General features: G+C 58.2%; 1 protein-coding gene across 1 annotated transcript in view; it reads left to right on the forward strand.

The window, feature by feature from the left end:
* PRRX2 (paired related homeobox 2) overlaps positions 1-17,566 on the forward strand; it is a 43,094-nt gene extending 25,528 nt beyond the window's left edge. Inside the window, 3 exon segments of the mRNA XM_053908408.1 lie at positions 14,989-15,179; positions 16,046-16,224; positions 17,098-17,566. Of these exon segments, the coding sequence (XP_053764383.1) occupies positions 14,989-15,179; positions 16,046-16,224; positions 17,098-17,233 (506 nt within the window). The 3' untranslated portion in view covers positions 17,234-17,566.
* The last annotated feature ends 7,627 nt before the right edge of the window (positions 17,567-25,193 follow it).

The raw sequence follows: 25,193 nt of genomic DNA on the forward strand, positions 1-25,193 counted from the left end.
GCTCCAGCCTCAGTTTCCCGACCGGGAAATGGACGCGCGGTGGCAGCGGCGTCTTCGCAGAGGGTCACGGTGCGCGGAGGTGCGCCCTCGCGGCGCCGCACCCCCGCGCTTGGCCCGGCCGTGCGCGCGGGGGCAAGCGGGCAGCGCCGGTCACCGGCTGGCGGAGGCCGCCGTGAACTCGGGTTCCCGGGACGGGAAAAGGGCGGTCCCGGTTCCAAGCCGGGGACGGAGCGGAGGCTGGGGGGCGGGGGGTGGGAGGGAGGTGTCGGAGCCGGAGGGCGGGCGGAGGGAGGGGGGAGGGGGGAGGGGGGAGGGCAGGCGCGCCGGCCCCCGCGCGCCCCGCGCCCACCCCTGCGCGCCCGCCCTCCCCGCGCGGGCGGCCGCCTCGCACTCCCGCCGAGCGGCTTGGCGGCGGCGGGCGCGGGCCGCGCGGGGCTGGGCGCGCCGATCTATTAACGTCTGTGTGTCTGGGCCGCGGGTCTGCGGCGAGGCAGGCGCCAGGGGCTCGCCTGGAACCAGATGTGCCGCGGCGCCGCTCTGGCCGCCACCGGCGCGGCGCGCTCGCACGCACGGGCTGGCGCGCACATGGCCGGGCGGGGCGGGCGGCGGCGGCTGGCGCGCCGGGCCGGGCACCACCCCCTCCCCCACCCCCACCCCCGCCCCCCGGGGTTCGGGGTCGACCCCGGCCCCGCGTGTGCGTAAAAGCGACCCCAGCCCCCACCGCCAGCCGAGCGCCGGTGCGCCCCGCCCGGCCCGGCGGGGGAAAGCGACCCCCGGGGCGCGGGGCTTCCCCGGTTGGGGTCCGCCCAGCCCGCTGGCCTCATCCCCGGGAGGGAAGGATGGCCTCTTGGAGAGCCCCACCCCCTCCCCCCAAGGACCGGGGACTCTTCCCGGCCGCCCCCCAAGTTTGTTTTCTCAAGTCAGTGCGTAAGATTTTTCAAGTTCTGAGTCAGAGCTTCCCCTAAGATGAGGAGTTTGGGCCACACTGAGACAGGCCAGCGTGGGGGGGAGGGGAGCAGGAAACGGGGCGAAGGAAACGTGGGGGTTGGCCGCTTGGAAGCGCATGGATGCGCGAGGGGGCTTTTCGCCCGCCGCCGGGGTAAAGGCAAGGGTTTCAGCGAGGCCTGTCCCCGCTTGGCAACAAATCGGCATCGACCGCAGGACGGGCTTCAGCCTCCCCTGGCTGGGGTGCCCTGCCTTTCCGGACTCCCTCCTTCCCTCCCTGGGCCCCCTCTGGGGTCCTGTGGTGAGCAAGGGACCGGGCCCCCAGCAGAAGACCACTCCCAGCAGGGGAAGTTAGGAAGATGGGGGCGGGGGTGGCGAGGGGGCACCCTGGTCCCCCGAGATGGAGGCCTCGTGGAGAGCAGAGAGGAAGCACGGGACAGGGTGGCGCTGTCGGTCTGGGCCGGCCCAAGTCTGGCTGCGGAGGAGGCGGGCGTCACCCAGGGCCTTGGGGTTTGGGGTGGTCCCCTCGGTTTGCAGTCCTTCCCGGACTCGTGGGAAGAGTGTTGCACAGAAATCCTTTGAAGATATGTGGGAAGAGCGCTTGCTCCTGGCCTTCCAGGCTCCTAGAAGTGGGGAGCTGGGACGCTGAGTGGGGGGAAGGGAACATCCGCCCCGTAAACACCAGCGCCCGGAAGCAGGTGCCTGTGGGGTGAGGGCTCCTGTACCTGCTGCGCCATCCCCAGGGGCTCGGGATGGCGTGGAGAGGGCGAGACGCGGGTGGCCGACCGGCTGGCCGTTTCCCCCTGCTGCAGAGGAGGCTCCCGTTCTCGCCACCGCCGGCCCGTTGGAGCACGTCGCTCGTGAGGAGACCCAGGCCCAGTGGATCAGGCTCTGGCCCCCAAATTTAGAGAATAAATACATTCGTTTCTTCAGATGGGAGGGTCGGGAGAGTGGGAAAGCTCGTACACTTCACCCCGATCTATAGTGCATAAAAGTCTTCACGGATTGGGGTGGCCAGAGAATTGGGGTTACCTCCCCTTCCGCCCCCAATTCCATCCATCCATCCACTCATTCTTGCAATCAGTCATTCATATAGTTATTCATCCAGTATTTATTGAGCACCTACTACGTGCCAGGCGCTGAGCATAAAGAGGCAAGTTCAGTCTGGGACTGGGAGGGCTTCCTGCTGGAAGCAGCCCAGCTTCTGTGGAAGCGTCCGCGAAGGACAGACTTTTGGGGGCACATTCGGGGAAGCCTCTGTTGGGGGGGGGGGGCAAGGCACCAGCCCTGGGGCAAAGGTGACCTTTCGGAGTGTTTGGGAGTGAGACTTCAGTGCGCCAAGACCTCTCAGTAGCCAAGGTCTCCACAACACAGATGCAAACGTGAGGTTCAGAGAGGTTAAGTAACTCGCCCAAAGGTCGCCCAGCCACTAGATGGCCAGTCTGGGACTCTAACTGAGACCCATCTGACCCCACATAATATACTCATGGCTGATGTGACGTAGCATGTACTAGGTCCCAGACGCTGTTTTCAGAATTGTATAAATGTGAACTCATTCAATCCGCGTAAAGGATAGGTGGTCATCTCCGTTTTCTAGACGGGAGCACCCAAGTACAGAAAGGTTGTAACTTACTCAGGGTCCTGAGCAGTGAAGCTAGGATTCGAACCCCGGGCGGGAGGGGGCGGGCAGGCTGATTCCAGAGTCCAGCTTTTTAACCATCGTGCTGGGTGCATCAGCTTCAATACCCTTGGGGGGAACCTGTTCTGGCGGGAGAGAGCCCAGAAGGTCCTGGAAGAGAGGTTGTAGGAACTTCCGCCGAAGTGGGTGGAGTTTGGAAATCCAGCGGGAGGACAAAGACTCGAGCCATTTCCGCGGCGGTTGACGACAGAGGAAAATCGGGCAGAACGTAGGTGTCCAACATGAGGGGAATGACTAGGGAGGTGGTCTTAGGACCCCCGCGAGGCGAAATGATGCAGCCGCTCACGGTGAGCTTGACGAAGAGGGCGGAGCTTAAATGAACCATCAACCAACACGTGCTGAGCCCCGGTCTGTGCGGCTCACAGCAAAAGGGAGTGAATCTTGGGGAACCCGCCCCCTAAAATCGTGAGGTGGTAGTCGTCGCCGACATAATAGCTAAGTGACTCGGGCACTTCCGAGGTGCCAGGGGCGTTGTCCGAGCACGTCAGGTACCGCTGCCTCCGTTTACAGTGAGGCAACCAGACTCCGGGAGGTGAAGCCACGTGTCCACAGAGCTCCCGTGGCTGGTGCGAGGTGGAGCCAGAACTTGAATGCAGCTATTTCCAGAAAGCAGAGGGCGGTCTAGCGGGTTGTCCACTGCACAACTATAGGGGGGCACCAGGTACACTATAGTCTATGGGGATGGTGCCCTTGGCGTTGCGCAGTGCACAACCTGTGCAACCGTACATGCTGTCTCTGCTGCGCATGTCTGATCTTAATCCTGGCCTTTTCACCAATGCCTCGTCCCAAAAAGAAAATGTTATTCATGCGCACCGTTAAGTGGACTCAGGTGCAAGCTGGATACGTGTTGGGACGCGGGCCAAAAAGTCCGCAAAAAACTAAACCGATAGGCTGGCATGGTGGGATCGAGGGGTGATTTTTCTTCTTTCAAAGGTCCTTCAGGGCTGGTCTTTGTTGTGGTTTGTTCCCTCCCCATTAAAAAGAAGAAGAAAAATTGGAATGCCAGAGCAGCTCCGCTGATACAACTTTCCGTAACGATGGAAATGTTCCCTGTCTGTGTCGTCCCACTTGTGGCCGTCGAGCCCTTGAAAACGTGGCTCGGGTGACTGCGGAACGGGATTTATGTTGTTATTTCATTCGAATCGGTGTGAACGGAGACGGCTGCGCGGAGCTCGCGGCTACCGCATGGGACGGGGCAGAGCAAGAGCGCCCATCGCTGCTTTTCGTGTCGTGCCTCGACATCCCCAGCTTGCGGCCCTGAAGCCCGCGGTGGCCACACTTGTGGGTGGGAGAGACTTTGCCGCAAAGTCCGAGCGGGAGCGCCTGGGTGGCTGCGTCGGTTGAGCGGCCGACTTCGGCTCAGGGCACGATCTCGCGGTCCGGGAGTTCGAGCCCCGCGTCGGGCTCTGTGCCGACAGCTCGGGGCCTGGAGCCTGCTTCGGATTCTGAGTCTCCCTTGCTCTGACCCTCCCCTGTTCCTGCTCTGTCTCTCCCTGTCCCCAAAATAAATAAAATGTTAAAAAAATAAAATTAAAAAAATAAATAAAATGTTAAAAAAATAAAATTAAAAAAAAAAACTGGGACAGAGGAAACCATACTGGGCCCTTAGCAGCAACTTCACCCTGGTCCCGAAAGGGTTAACCGGAGCCCCTCTCCTCCAGGGAGCAACCGCTTTGGGGACCGAGAGAGACAAGGCATAAATTGCTTGCCTCATAGCCTGGCTGGGTGACCCGGGTCGGTGACTTCCCCTCTCTGAACCTCCCCATCCCCCACTGAGAACAAGGCTTAATAACGGTGCCTTCCACGTGTCCGAAGGCAGGGCTCTATAACCCAGGGCCAGTCACGTAATAAAGTTTAGTAAACGGAGGCCAAGCAGAAAAAGGGAAGGGAAGGGAGGGGAGGGGAAGGGGAAGAAAAGAAAAAAGAGAAGAGAAGAGAAGAGAAGAGAAGGGAAAGAAAAGAAAGGAAAAGAAAAGAAAACAGAAAAAGGGAAGGAAGGGAGGGGAGGGGAGGGGAAGGAAAAGAAAAGAAAGAAGAGAAGAGAAGGAAAAGAAAAGAAAAGAAAACAGAAAAAGGGAAGGGAAGGGAGGGGAGGGGAAGGGGAAGGAAAAGAAAAAAGAGAAGAGAAGGAAAAGAAAAGAAAGGAAAAGAAAAGAAAACAGAAAAAGGGAAGGGAAGGGAGGGGAGGGGAAGGAAAAGAAAAGAAAGAAGAGAAGGGAAAGAAAAGAAAAGAAAGGAAAGGAAAGGAAAGGAAAGGAAAGGAAAGGAAAGGAAAGGAAAAGAAAACAAAAGGAAAGGAAAGGAAAGGAAAAGAAAAGGGAGGGGGAGGAGTCCCATGTCCTCACCCACAGGCCCAGCTGCAGTGACGAGGGCAGCCTAACAGTCAAGACAGCCTTGGAGCTCCTCTGAGCTGAGCCTCAGACCACATTTTCCAGAAGGCCTGGAACTCACCAGCGGGTCATAAAAACCCTCTGGCGGTGCTTTAAAGGTTACCCTCTCTGGGAGCGCGGCGTGGACCCAGAGCCAGGGCTCCGCGAGGTCCCCCCCCCCCCCGCCTCGGGAGAGGGGCTAATGGGCACGGCCTGGGTCTTGCCTGCTCCCTTGGGGTGGGAGGGGGGCGACCGGTGGGGACCCCAAGATGGAACAGGGGGCGGAGGGGGCGGGTTCTTCTGGGGCAAAAGGGACTTGGCTTTCCGTCACGCTGACTTTAGGGTCTGCGGACCGGATTCTCCGAGTCCGTGAATCACCCGAACGAGGTTCCATGCAGAATTTTGTGCGCACCTGTGTTTTTCTGGGAAGGACCCGTAGAATTCCTCAGATTCCTCCAGGGGTTCTGAGTCGAAACGGGGGGGGGGGTGGGGGGGGGGGGAGGACCAGTGAGCCAGGGCCTAGGTTTCCCTTGGGGAAAAAAGTCAGAGCGGGGAGAAGGGTTGTCTGTGTCGAGCTCTCGGGGGAGCCCCAGACTGTTCCAATCGGGGACAGGGGGGGGGCGATGGTAACTCCCTCTCACCCCAGCGCACAGATGGTGAAACTGAGGGCCCCGAAGCGAGGGACAGGGGAGTTTTCCCCATTCTCAGATGCTGGGGGGCAGAGGGAGGCAGTCATTTGCTCTCTGGGTGGGCTGCGGGTTGCCCCTCCCCCCACTGTCCCCAAGTGTGCCCCATGGCTGGGTCAAGGGTAAGCCGCGTCCTCCCCCGGTCCCCGGGGAACCCAGGGACGCGGGGAGCGGGGGGGGGGGGGGGGGGAGGCACACGTGTGTTCTCGGGGATCACCTCGCCTCCGGGGGCAGAACGTGGGACCCCAGTGCCTCGCTGGGAGCGTTTGGCCAAGCCAGTGCCCCCCCTCCTTGCCGCCATTTCCGCATCTACAAAAATAAAGGCCTTTGACAGATGAGCTGTGAGGGCCCTGCAGGTCTGAGCCCTCGAGAAGACGAGAGTACCAGGCTTGAGGCCCCCAGGGCCGTTGGCGGGTTTTCTTCGGAACCGAGCTCTTCCGAACGTCTCTCTCCCTGACCATCAGGGCTCACCGCGGTTCCCAGCAGGTGCCGGCTGCGGGCTTTGCCAGACCCCCCCCTCCCCAGGCTCCTAACTGGGAGGCAGGACCCCACGCTGGCCCCTGAGCGGCAACGTCACCCCGGTCTGGAAGTGGTTAACGAGGGCAGCTTGCCTCCAAATACCAACCCCTTATTAAAATGGAGGTCTGACAATAAATTTGGCATTGGGCCACCAGCCTCAGATTAAAACCAGACGGGACAGACACTGCCCTCCTTCTCTGACCAACTTGTGAGCGGGGGAGGGGGGGGGGCCTGCTCCTCTTCCTCCTGAATGACTCCCCGACTCCCTTCCCTCCTGTGCTCCCACTTTCTGGAGGTGGTTTCGGGGTGTGGGGAGCGGAGGAGGCTGGGCCGACCGCCGATGTCAAGTTTGAACCCTTGGCTCCTGGGCTGCTAAAGCCAGAGGCCTGGGTGCGGGACACAGGAGGTGGCTTGGGAAACCCAGAGCTTTTGAGATGGCCAGCTGTAGCTGGCCTTGACCCCCCTGGCCCTTTTCTGTGCCTGAGAGTAGGACGTAGATATTCTCTGCCCAGTAGCTTTGTCTCTGCTCCCCGCTTGGGCCCCAGTGATGCCATTTCTCAAAAGGCTCCTGGGCCTGAGAAGAGGCTTTGGCCTAATCTGTATCTGCCCCCTGGCTTCCCCCAGGGGGTGGCAGCCCCACATGTCCCCTCTCCCATGGAGACGTTCTGCCCCCAGCCTTTCCTGTGTACTTCTTTTTATAGACCAACTTTATTGAGATATACTGCATGGGCCATGCAAATCATCCCCTTAAAGTGTGCACGCCAGTGAGTTTTAATATGTTCACTTTGTGCAACCGTCGCCAAGATTTTAGAGCTTTTCGGCAGCCCAAACAGAAACCCCGCACCCCCTCACCCCCTCGGTCATCACCGTCCATCCCCCCCCCACCCCACCCCACCCCACCCAGGCCCTAGCAGCCGCCGACGGACATTCTGTCTCTCTAGGTTTTGCTTGTTCTGGACGTTTCTCGTCCTCGGAATCCTTCATTATGCGGCCCTTCCTGGATGGCACGGGCTGCTTTTACGTAGCACGGTATTTTTAAACATAAATAACGTTTTTAAAGGCTCGCCCACATCAGAGCATGAATCAGCACCTCGTTCCTTTTTACGGTCAAAAAACATTCCATTGTGTGGACAGACTACATTCTGTGTACCCAGTCATCAGTTGGCCGGGCGTTTGGGTTGTCTCCAAGTTCGGGCTGTTTGGAGTATCGTGGTGTGGACGTAGGTTTCATTCCCCCCCCCCCCCCCCCCCCGGGTAGATACCTAGCAGTGAAACTGCTGGGTCAGATGGTAACTCAGAATTTCACATTTGGAGGACCTGCCAGACTCTTCCAGAGCGGCCTGCACCATTGGACTTTCCCGCCAGCGGTGCACGGGGGGGGGGGGGGGTGGGGGGGGGGGGGGTCCAATGTCTCCAAATTCTTGTCCCCACTTGTTATTATCTGCCTTCTGATTCTAGCCGTCATACTGGGTGTGAAGCGGCATCTCCTTGTGGTTGCGCGCTGCGTTTTCTTGATGACTCAGGACCAGCACTTTTTTCACATGCTTGTTGGCCATTCACATGCCTCCTTTGGGAAAACGCCGATGCGGACCTTTTGCTCATTTTTAATGGGATGGTTTGCCTTTTTATTGTCGCGTGGAAAGCGTTCTTCATATTTTCTAAATACGATCCCTTACCGAATACGCGACTTGTGGATATTTTCCACGTTCTCCGGGTTGTCTTTTTTACTGTCTTTTTTTTCCCTTAATGTTTATTTATTTTGAGAGAGAGGGCGGGGGAGGGGCAGAGTAGAGGGAGAGGGAGAGCATCCCAGGCAGGCTCCGAGCCGTCAGCACAGAGCCCGACGCGGGGCTCGAACCCACGGATGTGAGATCGTGACGAAGTTGAAGTTGGACGCTCAACTGACCGAGCCGCCCAGGCGCCCCGACCCCCTTTTTCACTTTCTTGATGGTGTCCACCAAAGTTTTAATCTTTATGAAGTCTGATTTATCTTCCTTTCTTTACTGGCTTGTGCTTTGAGTTGTCCCATCTAAGTAACCATTGTCTGGCCTTTTGAAGGGCAGGGGGAACTGGGTTTGGATGCTGGGACTTCCCATTGTTTTCTGGAGGGAGTCCTTCCTTCATTTATATTGAGACATCTTTTTGAGACCAAACTTCTTGCCCAGTCCCGGGGATATAGCAGTGACAAGGCGCACACAGTCCCTACCTCCTAGAGCTGAGCTAAAGGGAAGAGACAAGCACAAAGTGGAGAACCAGAACAGAAGAACAACTTCATTGCAGACGTTCAGGAGAGGGAGATAGCCCAGGAGCCTGTGGCGAGGAGATCTGGCCTGACCTGGGGGCTTGGAAAGCCTTTCAGGGCAGGGAATTTAGGTTTAGACTAAAAACTGGGTAAGCATGAGGCAGAAGGAATGCAGAGGGAAAAGCATGTGCAAAGGCCCTGAGGTGGGGAGGAGCTCATGTGGTCTTGTAGGGTAGATTCCATTGGTGCACTGGGTTTCTTGGGGTGGGGAGGGGGTCCAGTCATCCTGTGGAAGCGTATGCAGCACCCCAAGACCTTTGTGCATGTGAAGGAGAGGCTCCAGAGCCTAGAGAGACCCCAATGCGTGGCAGCTGCCTCCAGGGCTCTGCTGAGGTTTCTAGGGGACACGGGGGAGCCTCCCCCAGCCTCCTCTAGACTCCAGGGTCGGCCGAAGCCTGCTTAGGCCCCCTTGTAGCCACACCGGTCACTGGCCTGGGGGCTGTGAGGGGAGTATGGGCGTGACAGTCCCAGGTTTTTCATTCCCTCGTTCACCCAGCACTCAAAAAAATATTTGTGAAGAGTTTACCCTGAGCTAGGTCCTGTGATGGGTTCCAGAGAGACAAAACCCAGTAAGTTCCAGTCCCTGCTGGACGAATGACCCCACGTCTGCTCTACAGTGTGGCACAGCTATGACAGGGGTCTGGGAGGGCTTCCTGGAGGAGGGGGCATTCTGCTGCTGAAGGTAAAAGTCAGGGAGGGACAGAGGGGGGCGGTGGAAAGCCCAGGAATGGTATGCAGAAGGGGTCCGCAGTGAGGGGTGGGCACGTCCAATGTGAGTACCACCAGTCCTCCTGAGGTCCAGGCCCTGGCTCTGCCCACCAGGGTGGCCTGGGTGGCCCCATCCACTGGATAGAGCCAGAAAGGCCCTCAAGAGAAAGCCTCTGTCCTTCCGTTGTGCTCATCATTGGATTTGCCCAGCCCTGGGCTGGGGGGCGGGCTACCTCCTCTCTCCATTATCCCAGACGACTGGCTACCAGGGATGTATCGAGAAGAGAAAGGGCCGCGGGAGTGGGCTTTCCTTGCTGCGTGACCCCGGGTAGGTCCCGGCCCCTCTCTGGGCCTCCCTCTGCCTTCTCTGTAGGACAGAGACAGCCCTGCCCGCCCCTCTTGAGGCTGTTGGGGGCCTCCGGGGAGGTGATGCTGGAAAGACTGCCTGTGTGATCTCACCCGAGGACCCGAGCCCCTCCCCTGTGTCTTAGGCCTGGTCCCTCAGTGTCCGGGACCAACGCCAGCTTGGCCGGACATGAAACCAGCTCTTAAGGTTCCTCGCTTGGGATCCTGGCTGGAGTGGGGCCGGCCGCCCAGGGAAGCCCTTCTCCAGAAGGCTCCAGGGACCATGTTTCTTCTCCTTTCTCCTTCCTCCCCCCTCCCGTCTTTGCTTCCGTTCTTCCTTCGAACGTTGGCCTGACTGGGTGTCGTGCTCCCCTCTGGCCCTGTCTCCCAGGCTGGGCGGCCCGCGCACCCTTCTCTCCTGTGCTTCTCCAGCTGCTGCCTTCCGTGTCCCTCCTCCTGGTTCACCCTAAGCCCACGGAGAGATTCTCAGAATCCCGCTGCGGGAGGAACGAGGGTGCGGGCCTCTTAGGGCCGGTCCCCCCGCCGCGCCAAGGTTTAAGAACCTGGGCCTGGTGCCCATCGGCAGGTTCAAATCCCAGCTCCGGCCTTGACGAGTCCTATGGCTTTGGCATGTTGCTGTCCCGTGTGAGCCTCAGGTGCCTCATCTGTAGAATCGTGGGCTAGGGGCCCTCGTGTAAGGCCCATAGGAGAGTTAATGAGGTCATTTCTGTTGTTCCCAGTTTTCCGGGAGATTCCAGAGGCTGGGAGTTGCTAACAGATTTGCCCTGGCCACTCTGCTGGAGATCATTCCCCCTCAGCCACGGGGCTGTAGGCCTCTCACGTCTCACCTGAAGAGGCGACACATTTCCCTTCGGGTGTCCCCTGTTGGCACCGGAGACAGCTAAGGACAGATTCCAGGGTTCCCGTCTGAGCCCCGACAAGGCAGAACCAGGGGTCTTTCAGAGGAACCCTCGTCCCTTCCAGGAGACCTGGGGGGTGGGCCCGAAGCTTTTGCAGGCCCCTCCGGGCCCTCCACCTTCTTTTCTCCAGTCTTCCTCAGACTTTCCCGGCTGTAAATATTTCTGCAGCTTGGAGCTCCTTTGACCAAGGGCCGGTGTTAATTTGTTAAATCCACATCAAGGTCCTGGGGACCCGTTGTTTATTTTTGCGAACGTGTTGGCAGAGATCACATTGGGGGGGGGGGCGGCGAGGAGAGGGGCTGCTTTTCTGGTCAGAATAAATGCTAATTAATAAAAGTTATTTATTTGGGTTGGAGCTCGCCGCGGCCCCGGGGTCAGGCACAAACTGACTATTTGAAGCAAAAACAAACAGAGGGTGTCTCTCAACAGCTTGAGGAAGGCAGAAACGAAGAGGCTGGGTTTATTTGTCTTAGGAAGAATTTGCAGTTAATTCCCTCCAGACTATTTAGACCCTTAAATTACACGGAATAAGAAAAACCATGGGTGCAGGAGAGAGAAGCCAGGACCACTCGATTATCTGGCTGAGAGCGGAGTTTTTAAATGTCTTTGGCCCTCAGTCAGCTAAATAAATGGTACGTGTGAAATAATTTAATGGCAGAAAACTGTGCACAAGTCATTCTTTTTTTTTTTTTTTTTATTGTAATGTAACCGGGGGACGAAGTAATTCGGTTTTAAGGGAGAGGGGGTTTTAAGGGAGAGGGAGCGTGGGCGGCGGGCCTCCCCAGTCTGAATACCTTTCTCTCTCCCCCTAGAGAGAGAGAGAGGGGGTTTCAGGCTTTCTTTTTCAACCCCAGAGAAAAGCAGGACTTTTACCGAACAAAAGGAAACTTGGGGACTAGCCCTACTTGGAAAGGGGGGGGGCGGGGCCAGCCATCGCTGGCCTGAGGCTTAGTGAGTATTTATTTCTTTTCCAAATGCTTCAAAGTCCCAGCGTGGAGCCCCCAGGGGGACACACGCCCACCACAATACATTTCTCAGGCGGTGACTCAGGGACTTAGGGTAACAAATATCCAGCACATCCGCTGGGAAGCCGGTGGTCAGCCGGTGGGAAGGCCAGCCGGTGGGTTCGAGCCCCGGGTCACCTTCAGGACGATGCTTCAGTCGTCCTCGGCCTCGGCCGCCTCTCAGCCTCTGCCCAGCAGGGACTACAGACCCGTCTTTCTACTGCGGGCTGGGACGAGGGGACCCAAGGGCTGGGGAGAAAGACCCTTGGCTTCCTCATAAGCGACAATGCTAAGGGCAGCCGCTATTTATTGAGCAATTACTATGCTCTCGGCACGGAATTAAGCTCTGCTCCTCTTAGGAACTTTATGTGACTCTGGGCACGCTGTGTGTTGTCCCTTGCCGCTTCCAGAGGTGACGTCTTCCTTCGGAACAAAAGCGGGGCCCAGGGACGTACTTCCCACAGTCTGGGATGGAGACCCAAGGGCATTTCCGCACTTAGGCCTCCTAGAGCCAGGACTGAGATTGTGACAGACCCCTGCGTCACCTTCCCCGGGAGCAAGGCGGGTGAGGGAGGAGAGGCCGAGCCTACAGCCCCGGGGCCGGCCGAGCCTCTGACAAACATGAATTCCAACCCAGAGGTGCAACCTTGGCCTCAGTTTCCCTGTGTGTGAAATGGGGTCACACCCCCCAGGGTGGGGGTTAGGGAGCAGGTGGCCCGCTTGGCACCCCCCGTGGCCCCAAACCAGCTTTGGCTGAGCGGCCCCCGTCGGAGCGGCCTTGCTGTGACCCCGGAGAGAGCGGACCCCAGACCGGCGAGGAGCCCAGCTGGGGCTGGTGTGGCAGGTTGTCGGGGACCTGGCGACAAATGCCTTTGCGTGAGGGTTCCGGCTCCAAGTCACTACTCGGTTTAAACCGGCGACGAAAGAGCCCAGTCTCTTCCGACGCCCACTTGGCGGGGCAGAAGCTGAAGAATGGTTTTCATTTAGACACCCTCCGTTTGGGATTGCTCGGAAACTTCTCGAAAAAGTCTCCTTTTTTGGCCGAAATGCCTCCTGCGTTGGGTGTGTGCCCAATCGGCGTTGCCTGAAGGGGGACGGAAGTCGTCTCTGGGTTGGCTGGTGTTCCAGAAGCTTCTGTCCCCGCTTTCGGGGCTGTTGATCACCCCCCGGTTTTCAGCTCACGGGCCCTCGTTGTTTTGGTTTAGATTTCCTCCCGCTCCAGGGGACAGGGATGCGGGGCAGAGACACGGTCACAGGCACCAGGCATTCTCCTCCACTTTTCCGTTTTCCTGCGGGGTGGGGGTGGGGGGGTGGGGGGAGGGGAGAAGGCTGGAGCCAGGCCAGGGGACGCGGCGGCTCCCTTGGGACCACTCGTGTTCCCCGTCGCTCCCCAGCCTGTGTCTCCTGTGTTTGCAACCATCCTGAACGTCCCGCTGAGCCAGGGCCGTGGGCATGGTGCACGAGAAGATTCTTCGCTGTGGGGGCCTGTTCTCGTCCTGAAGGGTATTTAGCGACAGCCCCCGGCCTCCACCCGTTCAATCCCCATGGCACCTCCCGCCCCCCGGTCCTCACAATCAAAACTATCTCCAGACACTGTCAGATGTCCCCCCGGAGGCAGAACTGCCCTCAGATGGGAACTTCTGGTCCAAACTCAGCTGTAAGGTCATCTGTGCCCGGGGCATTCCCTGAGTCCTGCCTGAGAAGACCCCCTCTTTGCCCCCACGATCATTTACCAGTCCCGTGGACCACTTCAGCCTCAAGTCCAATCAGTGGATTGCCCCAGAGGCAATAAACCCTGCTCGCGTGGGAACTTATTTGAAAGCAGGGACTGAGTGGTAGCCATTGCCGGGCCTGGAATGTTCTAGATGCTCAGCAGAGCCAATACCCGGCATTGTGCAGGGAACACTGAATGTATGAAGGGAACGTGTCGCCGGGGAAAGCAAAAAAAAACACAAGGCGTGGACTGAACTCCCAAAGGCCGACAATACGTTCTGTTGTCCAAACTGGGCAAAACAGACCTTCGCCTACACCGCTGGTGGGAAGGCTGGTGCGGGAACCTGGCCACATCTAGCGGTTTTTTGGGGTTTTTTTGTTTTTTATTGGCCCGGCGATTCCCGCTTCTAGGAATCTATCCCAAACAGACACTGGCAAAAATAGAAAATCATGTCTTCACGAGCTTATTCATCATGGCACTCTTTCAGTTGCGGAAGATTGGAAACACGCCAGAGGCCCATCCATAGGACTCTGGGAGGATAAACCAGGGGACGGTCCCCCAGCCAAGGGCCTTGGGGGGGCTGGGGAGAGGAATGTGAATGATTTCTGGGCCCTGGATGGAGGGATCCCTGAGATAGGTGCTAAGTGGGGAAGAGGTGAGGTGAGGGGGCAGGACGTCGTAGGCGACTTTTTGATAGGAAAAATATGGTACGTATTTTATTATATTTGCAAAGAGCGATGCTCCAGCAAAAGCAAAAACGGACCTAAAAAAACTAAGTCCCTACGCGTGGAGGGAGAGAAAATAGAGTATGCAAAACAGTCCAAATAAAGAGGGCTGTGTTTGCTGTCTGCGAGATGGAATGTCTGGAATATTATCAAGTAAAAAACAGGGAAGTTGAAGCACCAATGTGTTCAGCACGGTCTCATGCTTGTAAGTTTTTTGAAGGTACATTTGTAATCTGGTAAAGCGCGGGGAGAGGAGGGTACTTCGTGTCACTTTTTTACCCCCCTCTGGTTTTCGAATCCGTTCCTGCCACCAGCAATGACATTACTTTGTTATTATCATGTACGTTTTTAATAAGAAAATCGGATAGGTGAGGAAGGGCTGACCTGGGCAGTGTCGCGGGTGGTGCCGGTGAGCGCGGGAGGGGATCCCACGTGGACCCGGGTGATCCGGAGGGCTGCCTGGAGGAGTGGGCAATGACCTGGGCTCTTGGGGACGAAGAGTCAACAGTTCTGCCCATCGATGTGGCAATAGTGGCTGAATCCCCCCCCCCCCCAACCCGTCCTCTCAAAGGACAGGGTGGACCTAAAAGGTAAGGGTTGCTGACCCCGTGCGTTCCCTAAGGTTGTGCTGGGCCTCCTTACCTGAGCCGCCCGTTCTGAACCAGAGGCCAGCACAGACCCTCGGTCGGCTCCTCTGCTGGGATTCACCCTCTGGCTCATTTCCACCTCCTGTGGAATCTGCCTGCTTTTGTTCACTGTTATATTCCCCGTGGGCCCTAGCACTGCGCCGGTCACACAGTAGCTGCTCAGTTAATACGTGTTGAAGAATGAACGGATGGATGAATGAAGGGATGCGTGAAGGAGAGAATTCAAGGGATCTGCTCCCGCCCTCGGGGCTGGACCCTCCATCCATCCGCTGCGGGAGACACAGGGAGAGCGCTCAGCGCACGCTGCCGAGCCAGTGGTGGGGGGGTCGGGACCCCCTGGGCACCTCCGGGGGCGGGGCGGGGCGGGGCGGGGCTGCACCTGCTGACACCCGATCCCCTCCGCAGGTGAGTGTCCGAGCCCCGGGCGCGGCGGCGGCGCCGCCAAGCGGAAGAAGAAGCAGCGGCGGAACCGGACCACGTTCAACAGCAGCCAGCTGCAGGCGCTGGAGCGCGTGTTCGAGCGCACGCACTACCCCGACGCCTTTGTGCGCGAGGAGCTGGCGCGGCGCGTCAACCTCAGCGAGGCGCGTGTGCAGGTGAGCGCCGCGCACAGCGCGGGCGCCCGCGGGAGCGCGCAGCCCCCTCGCCGTCTGGGGGGCGCAGCTGCTGCGGAGGGGCGGTAATTAAGAGCGGGAGCGTCCGAGGCCCGGAGCACCGAGGTTCGAGGTTCGAGGCCAAGCCCTGCCACTTCCCAGCTGTGTGGCCTTGGGCAGGTTACCTAACCTCTCTGGTGCCTGCCTGTAAAATGAGGATCGCGTGGGTCTATTTCCTGGGGTTCTTACGAGAACCAAAGTAGTGGATATATTTGGGAGTTTTAAATTTTTTTTTATTTTTTTATTTTTTTTAATTTTATTTTATTTTTAAATTTTTTTTCAATGTTTTTTATTTATTTTTGGGACAGAGAGAGACAGAGCATGAACGGGGGAGGGGCAGAGAGAGAGGGAGACACAGAATCGGAAACAGGCTCCAGGCTCCGAGCCATCAGCCCAGAGCCTGACGCGGGGCTCGAACTCACGGACCGCGAGATCATGACCTGAGCTGGAGTCAGTCGCTCCACCGACGGAGCCCCCCGGGCGCCCCTGGTTAATATGTTTGTCAGCAGGCTTGGAGCCGTGCCCAGCGTGGAAGGTTTGGGTGAATAAACGCCGTGTTGCAGTGTTCAACCCCGCTCTGAGCCAAGTGCCCCTCTCTAGTTGCAACCTTACCACGGTGAAGTGCTCATTTTTGCACACGCTTACCCAGCAGCCTTAGCATCCCCATCTTCCCGAGGAGGAAGCTGAGGCTCCATGGGGCCGCCCGTCCAGAGCTGGTGGCAGAGAGGGCCCGCACCGCCGTCCCAAAGGACTTGGGGTCCCCCCTTGCGGCCTGCTGTGCCCCGTTCAGCACGCCTTCCCACCCCCAGGTCTGGTTTCAGAACCGCCGGGCCAAGTTCCGCCGAAACGAGAGGGCCATGCTGGCCAACCGCTCTGCCTCGCTGCTCAAGTCCTACAGCCAGGAGGCCGCCATCGAGCAGCCCGTGGTTCCCCGGCCCGCCACCCTGAGCCCGGATTATCTTTCCTGGACGGCCTCGTCCCCCTACAGGTGAGAGCAGGAACCCCTTCTGGCGGGAGGGGGAGCAGCCTGGGCGACCCGTGCGGCCTCTTAGGGCCCGGGGCTCCTTTGAGCATCTCAAGACAGCTGTGCATGGTGCCCAGGCGCCCCTGAAGCCTGGGCCTTCCGTGTGGGGACACGTGTGTGTGCCGATCTCCCTGGGAGGCCAGGGAGGGCTGAGGGCACGGCTCCCCTGTCCCAGGGACCTGGCTGGGGTCCAGAGCCACGTTCTGGGGCAGTTTTGTCCTGGTCAAAGCTGGAAAAAGGCGGCAGGGCAGGAAGGAAGAGGGAAGGGGTGCCAGGGAGTCGTTTTTCTGTGCCCACAACTCCAAGGGGTGACACCTGTCCCTTAGTCTGTGTGAGTCACTCTGCTGGAGCCCTGGTCTTGTGGGAGGCAAGATCCGGCGGGTCGGCTTGTGGGGTCAGAGTCCTCGTGATCCCATGTTGGCCAGCTCTCCTGCTCTGTCCTTACCCGGGGCGGAAGAGCCACCAAGAGGTGGTTTGCCGTGTCTCCATCCTGCTGTGCACCAGGCCCAGTGCAGGTGCTGGGTGGGGGGGGGGCAGGGGCGGGGAGGGGACCCAGGACCTGCTCTCTGGAGGCTCCTGATCCAGGGAGGGACGCCTACAGATCCACAGGAGCTGCCTGTGTCCCCGTGCTGTCTGTGGGCATTTCTGACTCCTCCCCAAATTCTGCAGCCCCGATCATGCCCATCCCGTGGCGGGGAGGGCTTGCCGGGAACGTAAACCGAGGAAGGGAGGCGGGAGGACCAGAGGCTGGGGTCCAGGGCTGGCAGCCAGAAGTGGTCAGCTTCGGGCATCACGTCAGCCACAGCCCCGTGTCCTGGTATCTTCTGTCGCCCCCAGCACGGTGCCGCCCTACAGCCCTGGAGGCTCAGGCCCTGCGACCCCGGGAGTCAACATGGCCAACAGCATCGCCAGCCTCCGTCTCAAGGCCAAGGAGTTCAGCCTGCACCACAGCCAGGTGCCCACGGTGAACTGATGGTCAGCTCGCCAGGACCCAGCTGCCCGCCTGGTCTCACAACGGCAGAGAGGGCAGACGTGCGGGAGAGTGCCCTTCTCCTGTCCCCTGTCTCCAGGACAGGGATCTCCTGGGCCCTCTCTCCAGTCTGGACTCCCGGGCCCAAGAGGCTGCTGAGATCCCGGGAGCCTGGCTCAGGCCCCCGTCTACAGCCGTGGGAGACTTTGGCCCATGACCTTTGGGGGGGGTTGGGCCAGAGGTGGAGCAGGAACCCCACAAGGACTGCATTTATTTTGTGTATTAAAACCAAAAAGCTTTTGTCTTTAAGAAATAAAAAAAAATTTTTTTTTTAAACCCCAAAAAGGTTGAGGGAGGGCGGGCGGACGAGGGCAGCAAAGTAATTGAGGGATGGCCTTCTGGGGCCCTGCTCTGGCCTGCAGCCGTCGTGGGGGCGGCCCTGGGCCATGCTCGGACCAGCAGCCATGGCAGGACCAGATGCCCTCATGTCCCAGCCTTCTTCTGCACGAAGCTCTCCATCACCCTGCAGAGCCCCAGGGCTGGGGAGTGGGGGAGGAAATCAGAGACCGGCCCTGGACCCCGTGGACACCCAGGCATCTGGGAGAAAGCCCTGCTGTGTGACACTGGGCAGGATCCCTTCCCTGTCTGGGCAGGGAGTATCCCCTCTGGGCAGGGAGTATCCCCTCTGCCCTATGGTGGGGGGCAGGGTAGGTGACCATGGATTCCTGGGCTGAGCTGACAGTGTGTGAGGCAGGTGCTAGAAATTCAATTCCTTATCTCTGGGGCTTGCAGGACGTAGGGGACCCTCCTGGGCATTTGACTGTAGAGCGGCCGAGACAAATGCCCCAGACATAGTGCAGAGTGGAGGTCCCGGGTGGCCCCCCGGGATGGAGGAGTGGTCCCAACAGCCAAGGACACCAGAAGACCTTACCCAAGTCCACCCGCCTTTTTGCAGACGATAAGGGTCACAGACGACACATGTGCCACCAGCCAATGACGTCACTTGTAAGGGAGTCTGCGGGAAGCCCGGGCCCCCTCCGCCTGGCCCCATACCACTCTTTCTGTGGGGCGCACCCTCCAGGGAAGTTCAGAGTCATTTCTGCTGAGGGGGCCCTCAGTCAGCCCCCAAGTAAGTAGGACAGCGCTCCCCGACCCCCAGAGGGCACGAAGGCGACCAGTCCCTCCTGGCGATGGCCCTCGCGGTGACACGGCGGTCACAGCCCATGGGGTAGATCAGCTGACCTCTTGTCCCGGAGTCTGCCCTGCCCTTGCAGCCAAGGGCCCCAAAGCGTCCGTGTTCCCGCCCATCAGCTGCACACCCCTGATGACCCCAAACGGGTCAAAGCCTCGGGGACAATCCTTGTGTCGGGGACGATCCCCATTTGTGTCTTGGGAGGTATGGTAATCATACCTGCGAGTCAGACAAGGACCCCTCCCCACCCTTCAGCTGGAATTTCGCCACGAAAACGGGGTTCTCGTGCACTGAGCTTCTTGCCTCCTTCGGACGTGCAGACGAGCCCCAGGACGCTCCCCGTGTGACTGCCTTGCGGCTGGACAGTTGGGACTCCGTCCGCAGGAGAGCGTGGGGCACCGTTGAGGGTGAGGGAGGCACGGGCTCTGGCTGAAGGCGTGGGGGGGGGGGGGCGTCCTGCGGATGTCTTGAGGGGGCTCGGGCTCACCCTGACTGCGAGGGCCAGAGCAGGGGAGACACCTGTGCCCTGGACTGGGGTGGGGTGGGGGTGGGGGAGCGTGTGTGGCCAGAGCCGCGTCGTCTTCCTCCGTGTGGCCTCTGCCTCGGGTAAGTGGTTCCTGGGCCGCCATTTGCCACTCATTCACTGAACAAACATGACACGCTGTGTGAGGAGAGAGCAGAGAACTGACGCAGGGCCCCTCGGGGCAGAGGCCACACCAGGCCCGGGGAGCCCCAAACTTAGTCTCAGACATCTGGGCAGCCTTCCCGGAAGCGGCGTCCTGCAAGGACGAAGAGTTTGCCAGGCCAAGGCGGGGGGTGGGGTGGGGAGGGGAACAGTGTTTCTAGCTAAGGGAACAGTGTGCGTGAAGGCCCCGGGACGAGCCAAAAGCTGTCTCTCGGGGCCAGCGGGGACAGTTCCCGGGCTGGATCTCCTCATGCAGGATGAAGGCGGAGAGGAGCAGAGGCTGGCTTAAGTGGGGCCCGTGGGGCCAGATGGAGAATTCTGGATGTCATCCTGGCGGCGGGGAGCCGTGGTGGAGGGACACGCCCCCCGGGGTTCCGTGTGGAGGAGTGGCCCCAGGGCTAAGAGTGGAGGCAGAGTGACCCCTGCGGGGGCCAGGGCAGATGCTGGATGGACAGGAGCCCGGACCGGATGGGGACAGAGTGGGCAGATCTGGGAGGTATCCCGGACACAGCAGGGCAGGGGTTAATGACCAGATGACAGGCTGAGGGAGACGGCCAGGTGGCCAGGATGTGGCTTAGGCACGCGGGCCTGGGAGAAAGATTCTGGAAGCGGGGCCTGCCTGGTAGAGGTGTCGGGAAGACGCTGGCCTGCCCTTCTACCCACACGAGAGCTGGGCCGTCCTTTTCCAAGCAGGGAGTGGCGTCCTCCCTCGTGAGGAGCTGACCGTGTCCCCCACCCTCGACCCCAGGAATCTGCACGAGTGAAGGGCCGGCCCGCGGGGTCCAGAGCAGTGCCCTCGCCACTGGATGGAGGCCCATCGGTTTATGTCTCATCCAAAGGGAGGGTCTCACGAAGCATCGCCAGGTCGGGGCTGCCTGCGGTGGAGATGGGGTCACACTGGGCGGAGGGCTCCGGTTGGGGGGTGGGGGGAAGGCGGGTCCCAACAACACCCGCTGCAGAAAAAGCTGGGGGCCCGTTTCCCACGGAGGCGCTGGCCCTGCCGTTGGGCCACCAGGATTTCGGTGTCACTTCCTCCCAAGCACGCTAGAGAAAACAAACCGTCTTAATCGTTTACATATGCTGCTCCGGGAGCTGAGGGAGGGGAGCACAGCAGCCCCCCCCTCCCCCCCCCCCCCCCCCCGTAACAGAAAATCTATTCAAACATTGCTGTCACTCTTGTAGCCCTGATTGCTGGGCTGTGTGGGCAGCCGTCCTGGGATAGAATTTTCCATGAGGATAAGGTACCCCGGGCCCCATCCCAGGCTGGGAGAACTTGGAACCTTCCTCTCTCGGCCTCCCTCTGCCCCTTTGGCCAAGCACGCTTGGGAGAGGAGATTGCAAGCATCTGCCTCTATTTTTTGTTTGTCCGTTTGAAATAAAGGAAGGTGATTGGGAGAAAGAGAAAAGGCAGTCCGGCTCTCGGAAAACCCCAGACCTGAGAAACAGACCGGTTTGACCTTGGGCAGAGCACTTCTCCGGGCCTCAGTTTCGTCCTCTGTAAAATGGGGGTAAGAACACGTCATGATCACAGAAGCCACGCCACAGGATTGTTGGCACAGGGTTACCTTCTATCAACGGCACTTTGGTGTTTATGGTGACAGCACGCAGAGTGGAGTTTGAGGTCCCGGGGTGCAGTGAACAGCGTTCCTGCCCGGAGACCCTGGCGCACACCATTCAGGGCCCCGTCTTTGCCCACACTCTTGGGGAACGCCAGTTGAGGACCAAAGCAAAATGGCATCCCCACGTCCCACCCCTGTGTCATCCCTCCCTGGAGGGCGCTGTGAGGCCACTGTCGGGCACAGAGCTGGGAGAACCACAGGCCTAGTAGGGGGGCCCCTGACCTAGCCTTCTCTTGAAACACAAAGGGGCGAACAAATCCTAAATCACCAGCAGGGGTCACAGCGCAAACACTGGCACCAGCCTTCCGGAACGTGTCCCATCCGATGCCATCTGTCAGCCCCACGTTGAGAAAGAATCCAAAAGGGGAATCAAAACCAATGCGTGCTGAGCCGTTTCCCCCACGTTTCATCCCCGCGGTGTAAAAACCCTGAGAAGGCGGGAACCAAAAGGTAAATATTGTAGTTTATGTTTTATGGGCGGCTTGCAATCCGCTCGTCTGCGTATTTTCTGTGACGTGGCTGATAACCCTATCGAAAAACAAAAAACAAACAGGCCCACGTAATCGTCTCCACTGGCGAAGGAGCTCTTTAAAGATGGAAAATGTGTTGGGGCGCCTGGGTGCTCAGTCGGTTAAGCGTCTGACTTCAGCTCAGGTCGTGATCTCACAGTTCATGAGTTCGAGCCTCGCATCGGACTCTTTGCTGACAGCTGGGAGCCTGGGCCTGCTTTGGCTTCTCTCGCTCGCTCTCTCTCTGCTCCTTCCCTGCTCACATGCTCTCTCTCTCAAAAATAAACATTAAAGGAAAAGAAAAAGCACTGAAAGGAGAGGTGTGCGGTAGGCATCCTTCTAGAATGGCCCCGTGATTCTCACCCCCAGGTAACCACAGCTTTGTGAAATCCCCTCTCCTTGAGTGTGGGTGGAAACTCTGACTTGTTTCTAACCGAAAATGAAGGAAGTTAGCAGAGTTAATGAAGGTCCCTAATCAGTTGACTTGACTTAATCAAAAAGGAGAGTGATTATCCTGGGTGGGCCTGACCTAAGCAGGTGAGCCTTCTAAAGAGACTCCGGTCTTCCCTGAAAGAAGGGGCTCAAAGTAGAGAGATGCTCTCTTGCCTGCCGGCCTTATAACCAAACAGCCCTGTTGTGAACTGCCTTTGGGGGCGGCGGCCCCCAGCAGTGGGGGGGGGGGGGGGGGCTCAGTCTTAACAGCCGACTGCAAGGAATTCAATTCCCCGTATAACGTGAATGTGCTTTAGAAGGGGACACTGAGTTCCACAAGAGGCCCCAGCCCCAAAGGCCTCTTTGACTGCCGCGAGACCCCTGGCAGAGGACCCAGTTAAGCTGTGCCCCGACTCTTGACCTACAGAAACTGTCAGATCACGAATGGGTGTTGTTTTAAGCCACTACATTTGCAGCGACTTGTTACACGGCATAGACAGGAACACAGGTGGAGATAGAGCTTGGATGTCTACCTTGAGCTGGGCCTCCCTCTGCCCGTGGCACAGGACCCAAGGACCTGGTGCCCAAGGACCCCAGACCCACCACGGAGGCGACCTGGAGCCTTTGCTCGAATTATCTGCCAGGCCACAGGAACAGCCTCCCCTCTCACCTCCTTCCGGGCCCTTCTGTACAAGCTGACTGATTTCTTGCCCTAAAAACCCAGCTCCGATCATGTCCCTTCCCTGTCTAAAGCCTCCTGCGGCTCCCGAGGGCTCTCTCAACGATGTCCCATCACCCAGGCCAGGTGTTCGGGGCTCCACCACCTAGCCCTGCTCTTCCTGTCCAGCCTTAACCCCTCCTTGTCCCCCCCACCCCAGACTCCAGACGATCCCTCCAGACGGTTCCTTTTCCCTGTCTTGTTCCTTCCTCTGGCTGCTCTCTTATGGCCGTGAAAATGCATTCCAACGAGGGTTACGATGCAGTGTCAACTTTTTTTTTTAAGAGAGAGAGAGAGAGAGAGAGAGAGAAAGAGAAAGAGGGAGAGAGAGAGAGAGACAGAGAGAGAATCTCAAGCAGTTTCCACACTCAGCACGGAGCCCAACACGAGGCTCAATCCCACGACCCCGGGCTCACAGCCTGAGCCGAAACTGAGAGTCAGACGCTCAACCGACCAAGCTGCCCAGGTGCCCCTGTAGTGTCAGCTTTTTAAAAAAACAAAGTCAAGTTCTAGACAGCCCGCAGATACCTCTGCATGTCTGGGGAGCTGCGTGAAGTTTGAAAAAGAATAATTCAGTGTCATAATTTTATATCTGGAAATGGAAAGGAGAACCCTATTATTTTCAAGGTTCGAGCTTTGGAAAGGGAAGCGGCTCAGAATCTTCTTGGCTGGCACAGATACCCTTGTCCCGTGGGTGGCCACACGACAGGCTCTCCAGGGAGCAGAGGTGAAGAAACCTGACATGCCTCACCATCTCTCTCTCTCTCTTTGGAGAGATATATACACACACACTCATATATAAGTGTATTATTTATACACTGACACATTTACATGTATCTACTATGCACAGATATATTATGCTTATTACATCTCATATGCATGTTTGTAATATGCATGGTTAAAAAAAAAAATCTGGCAACTGATAAACCATAATGTGAACGGTGATTTTTCTCAGGGACGCGGGATCGTGGGGGGTCTCTGCTCTTTATATACACGCTTGTAAATTTCCCCACGCGGGCACTAAAACTTGACAAGACTCTTTTTTTTTTTTAAACAATTTTTTTTGATGTTTTTATTTATTTCTGAGACAGAGAGAGACAGAGCATGAGCAGGGGAGGGGCAGAGAGAGAGGGAGACACAGAATCTGAAGCAGCCTCCAGGCTCTGAGTTGTCCGCACAGAGCCCAACGCGGGGCTCGAACTCACGAGCTGTGAGATCATGACCTGAGCTGAAGTCGGACGCCCAAAGAACTGGGCCACCCAGGTGCCCCATCAAAACTCTTTTTAAAATCCCATCCAAATGGGGACTGTTGTTTTGGAGCACAATCTCTATACCGCGAGCCTCAAAAAAAACACATGCCTCTCACTCAGCAATTTTGCTTCTAGAAACGTACCTTCAAGAAACGGACGTGCACGGAGATTTATGTTCGAAGATGCTCGTGGAAGCAGTGCTGATCCCGACGCGGCCTTGGAAAATTGATTTATCCGACGATGAGGGCCGAGTAAATAAATGATGAGGTTGTCCGGGATGATGAAAAACCAGGGGGATAAAACTCGCGTTCTTGACCATCGAAAGCCCCGGGAGGAAGTGCAAATGTACCGTTAAGGAAAACCTCCAGCGGTGACAAAAGAGCCGGTCCCGCGTGTCGCTGCAAGACTGTGGGAGCCCCGAGCCCGGATGCCACCCGGGTCTGTGACGCGCCAGGAAGCCCTTCACAAAAACTTTGGGTCGTGGAATCCCACAACAGATAAAGGCAATCCTGAAGCCTTACCTTGTGTTGCACGTACACACACAGTCACGTTCATTTTACACACTATCTGTTCACTTAACACAAACACCTTAGGAGCCAGGCGCCCTTCCGAGGCCTGGGGACACGGGCCCAGCAGGAAAACGGCAGAGGCCCACACCCCTGTGCCCCTCGCACTCTACAGGAAGAGACCAACAACGAAGAAAAGAAGCGGCCAGCCTCGCGAGAAGGCAGCGTCCCTCGAGTGGGAGGCGAGGGGAGAGGCAGGGATCTGATTGGGAAGTGGTCGCGATGACCCCAGCCCTCATCACAACGGGCACGAACAAGGGTCCCAGAGCCCCCGGGGGGCGACCCAGGACTGCCTCTGTGTGGTGACAGTACGGGAGGTTTTTATTTTCTTCTTCGAGCTTTCCCATGGTTCCCGAACCTTTGACATTGACCACTGGTCATACCTATAATTCACAGTTCGGGGCGCCTGGGTGGCTCAGTGGGTTAACCGTCCGACTTTGGCTCAGGTCACGATCTCGCGGTCCGTGGGTTGGAGCCCCGCGTCGGGCTCTGTGCTGATGGCTCGGAGCCTGGAGCCTCCTTCCGATTCTGTGTCTCCCTCTCTCTCTCTGCCCCTCCCCTACTCACTCTCAAAAAATGAATAAATGTTAAAAAAAATTTTTTTAATAAGTTAAACAAACAAACAAACAAACAACACCCCCCCTTTCAGGTTCCAGTTCAAAGGATACCTCTCCTGGCAAGGTTGATTGGATTTCACCAGCCGGAAACATAACCCCTTTGTTGTGACCCCCCCACCCCCACCCCCGCCAAGGCCCAGCCCGCTTAGAAGGGGTGGGTCTTTCCTCCCTGGCCAACAGCCTCCTGGGGACACACACACACACATGCACACACACACAGGCTTCTGTGGGTCCTCTGGGAACCGGGGCTCTGCTTCTGCAGGGGGTCCCCAGATCCTGTCCCTGCCTCCAGGACTGAAATCCGGGCTTCTTCGCCTTCTCAATAGTTGCCTGGTTTCTCAGGTCCCTCTCACACCGGGGAAGCTTTTGGAAGCC

This window comes from Panthera pardus, unplaced genomic scaffold, assembly GCF_024362965.1.
Source record: "Panthera pardus isolate Hobbes unplaced genomic scaffold, ASM2436296v1 HiC_scaffold_20, whole genome shotgun sequence".
In the NCBI taxonomy this organism is placed as follows: Eukaryota; Metazoa; Chordata; class Mammalia; order Carnivora; family Felidae; genus Panthera; species Panthera pardus.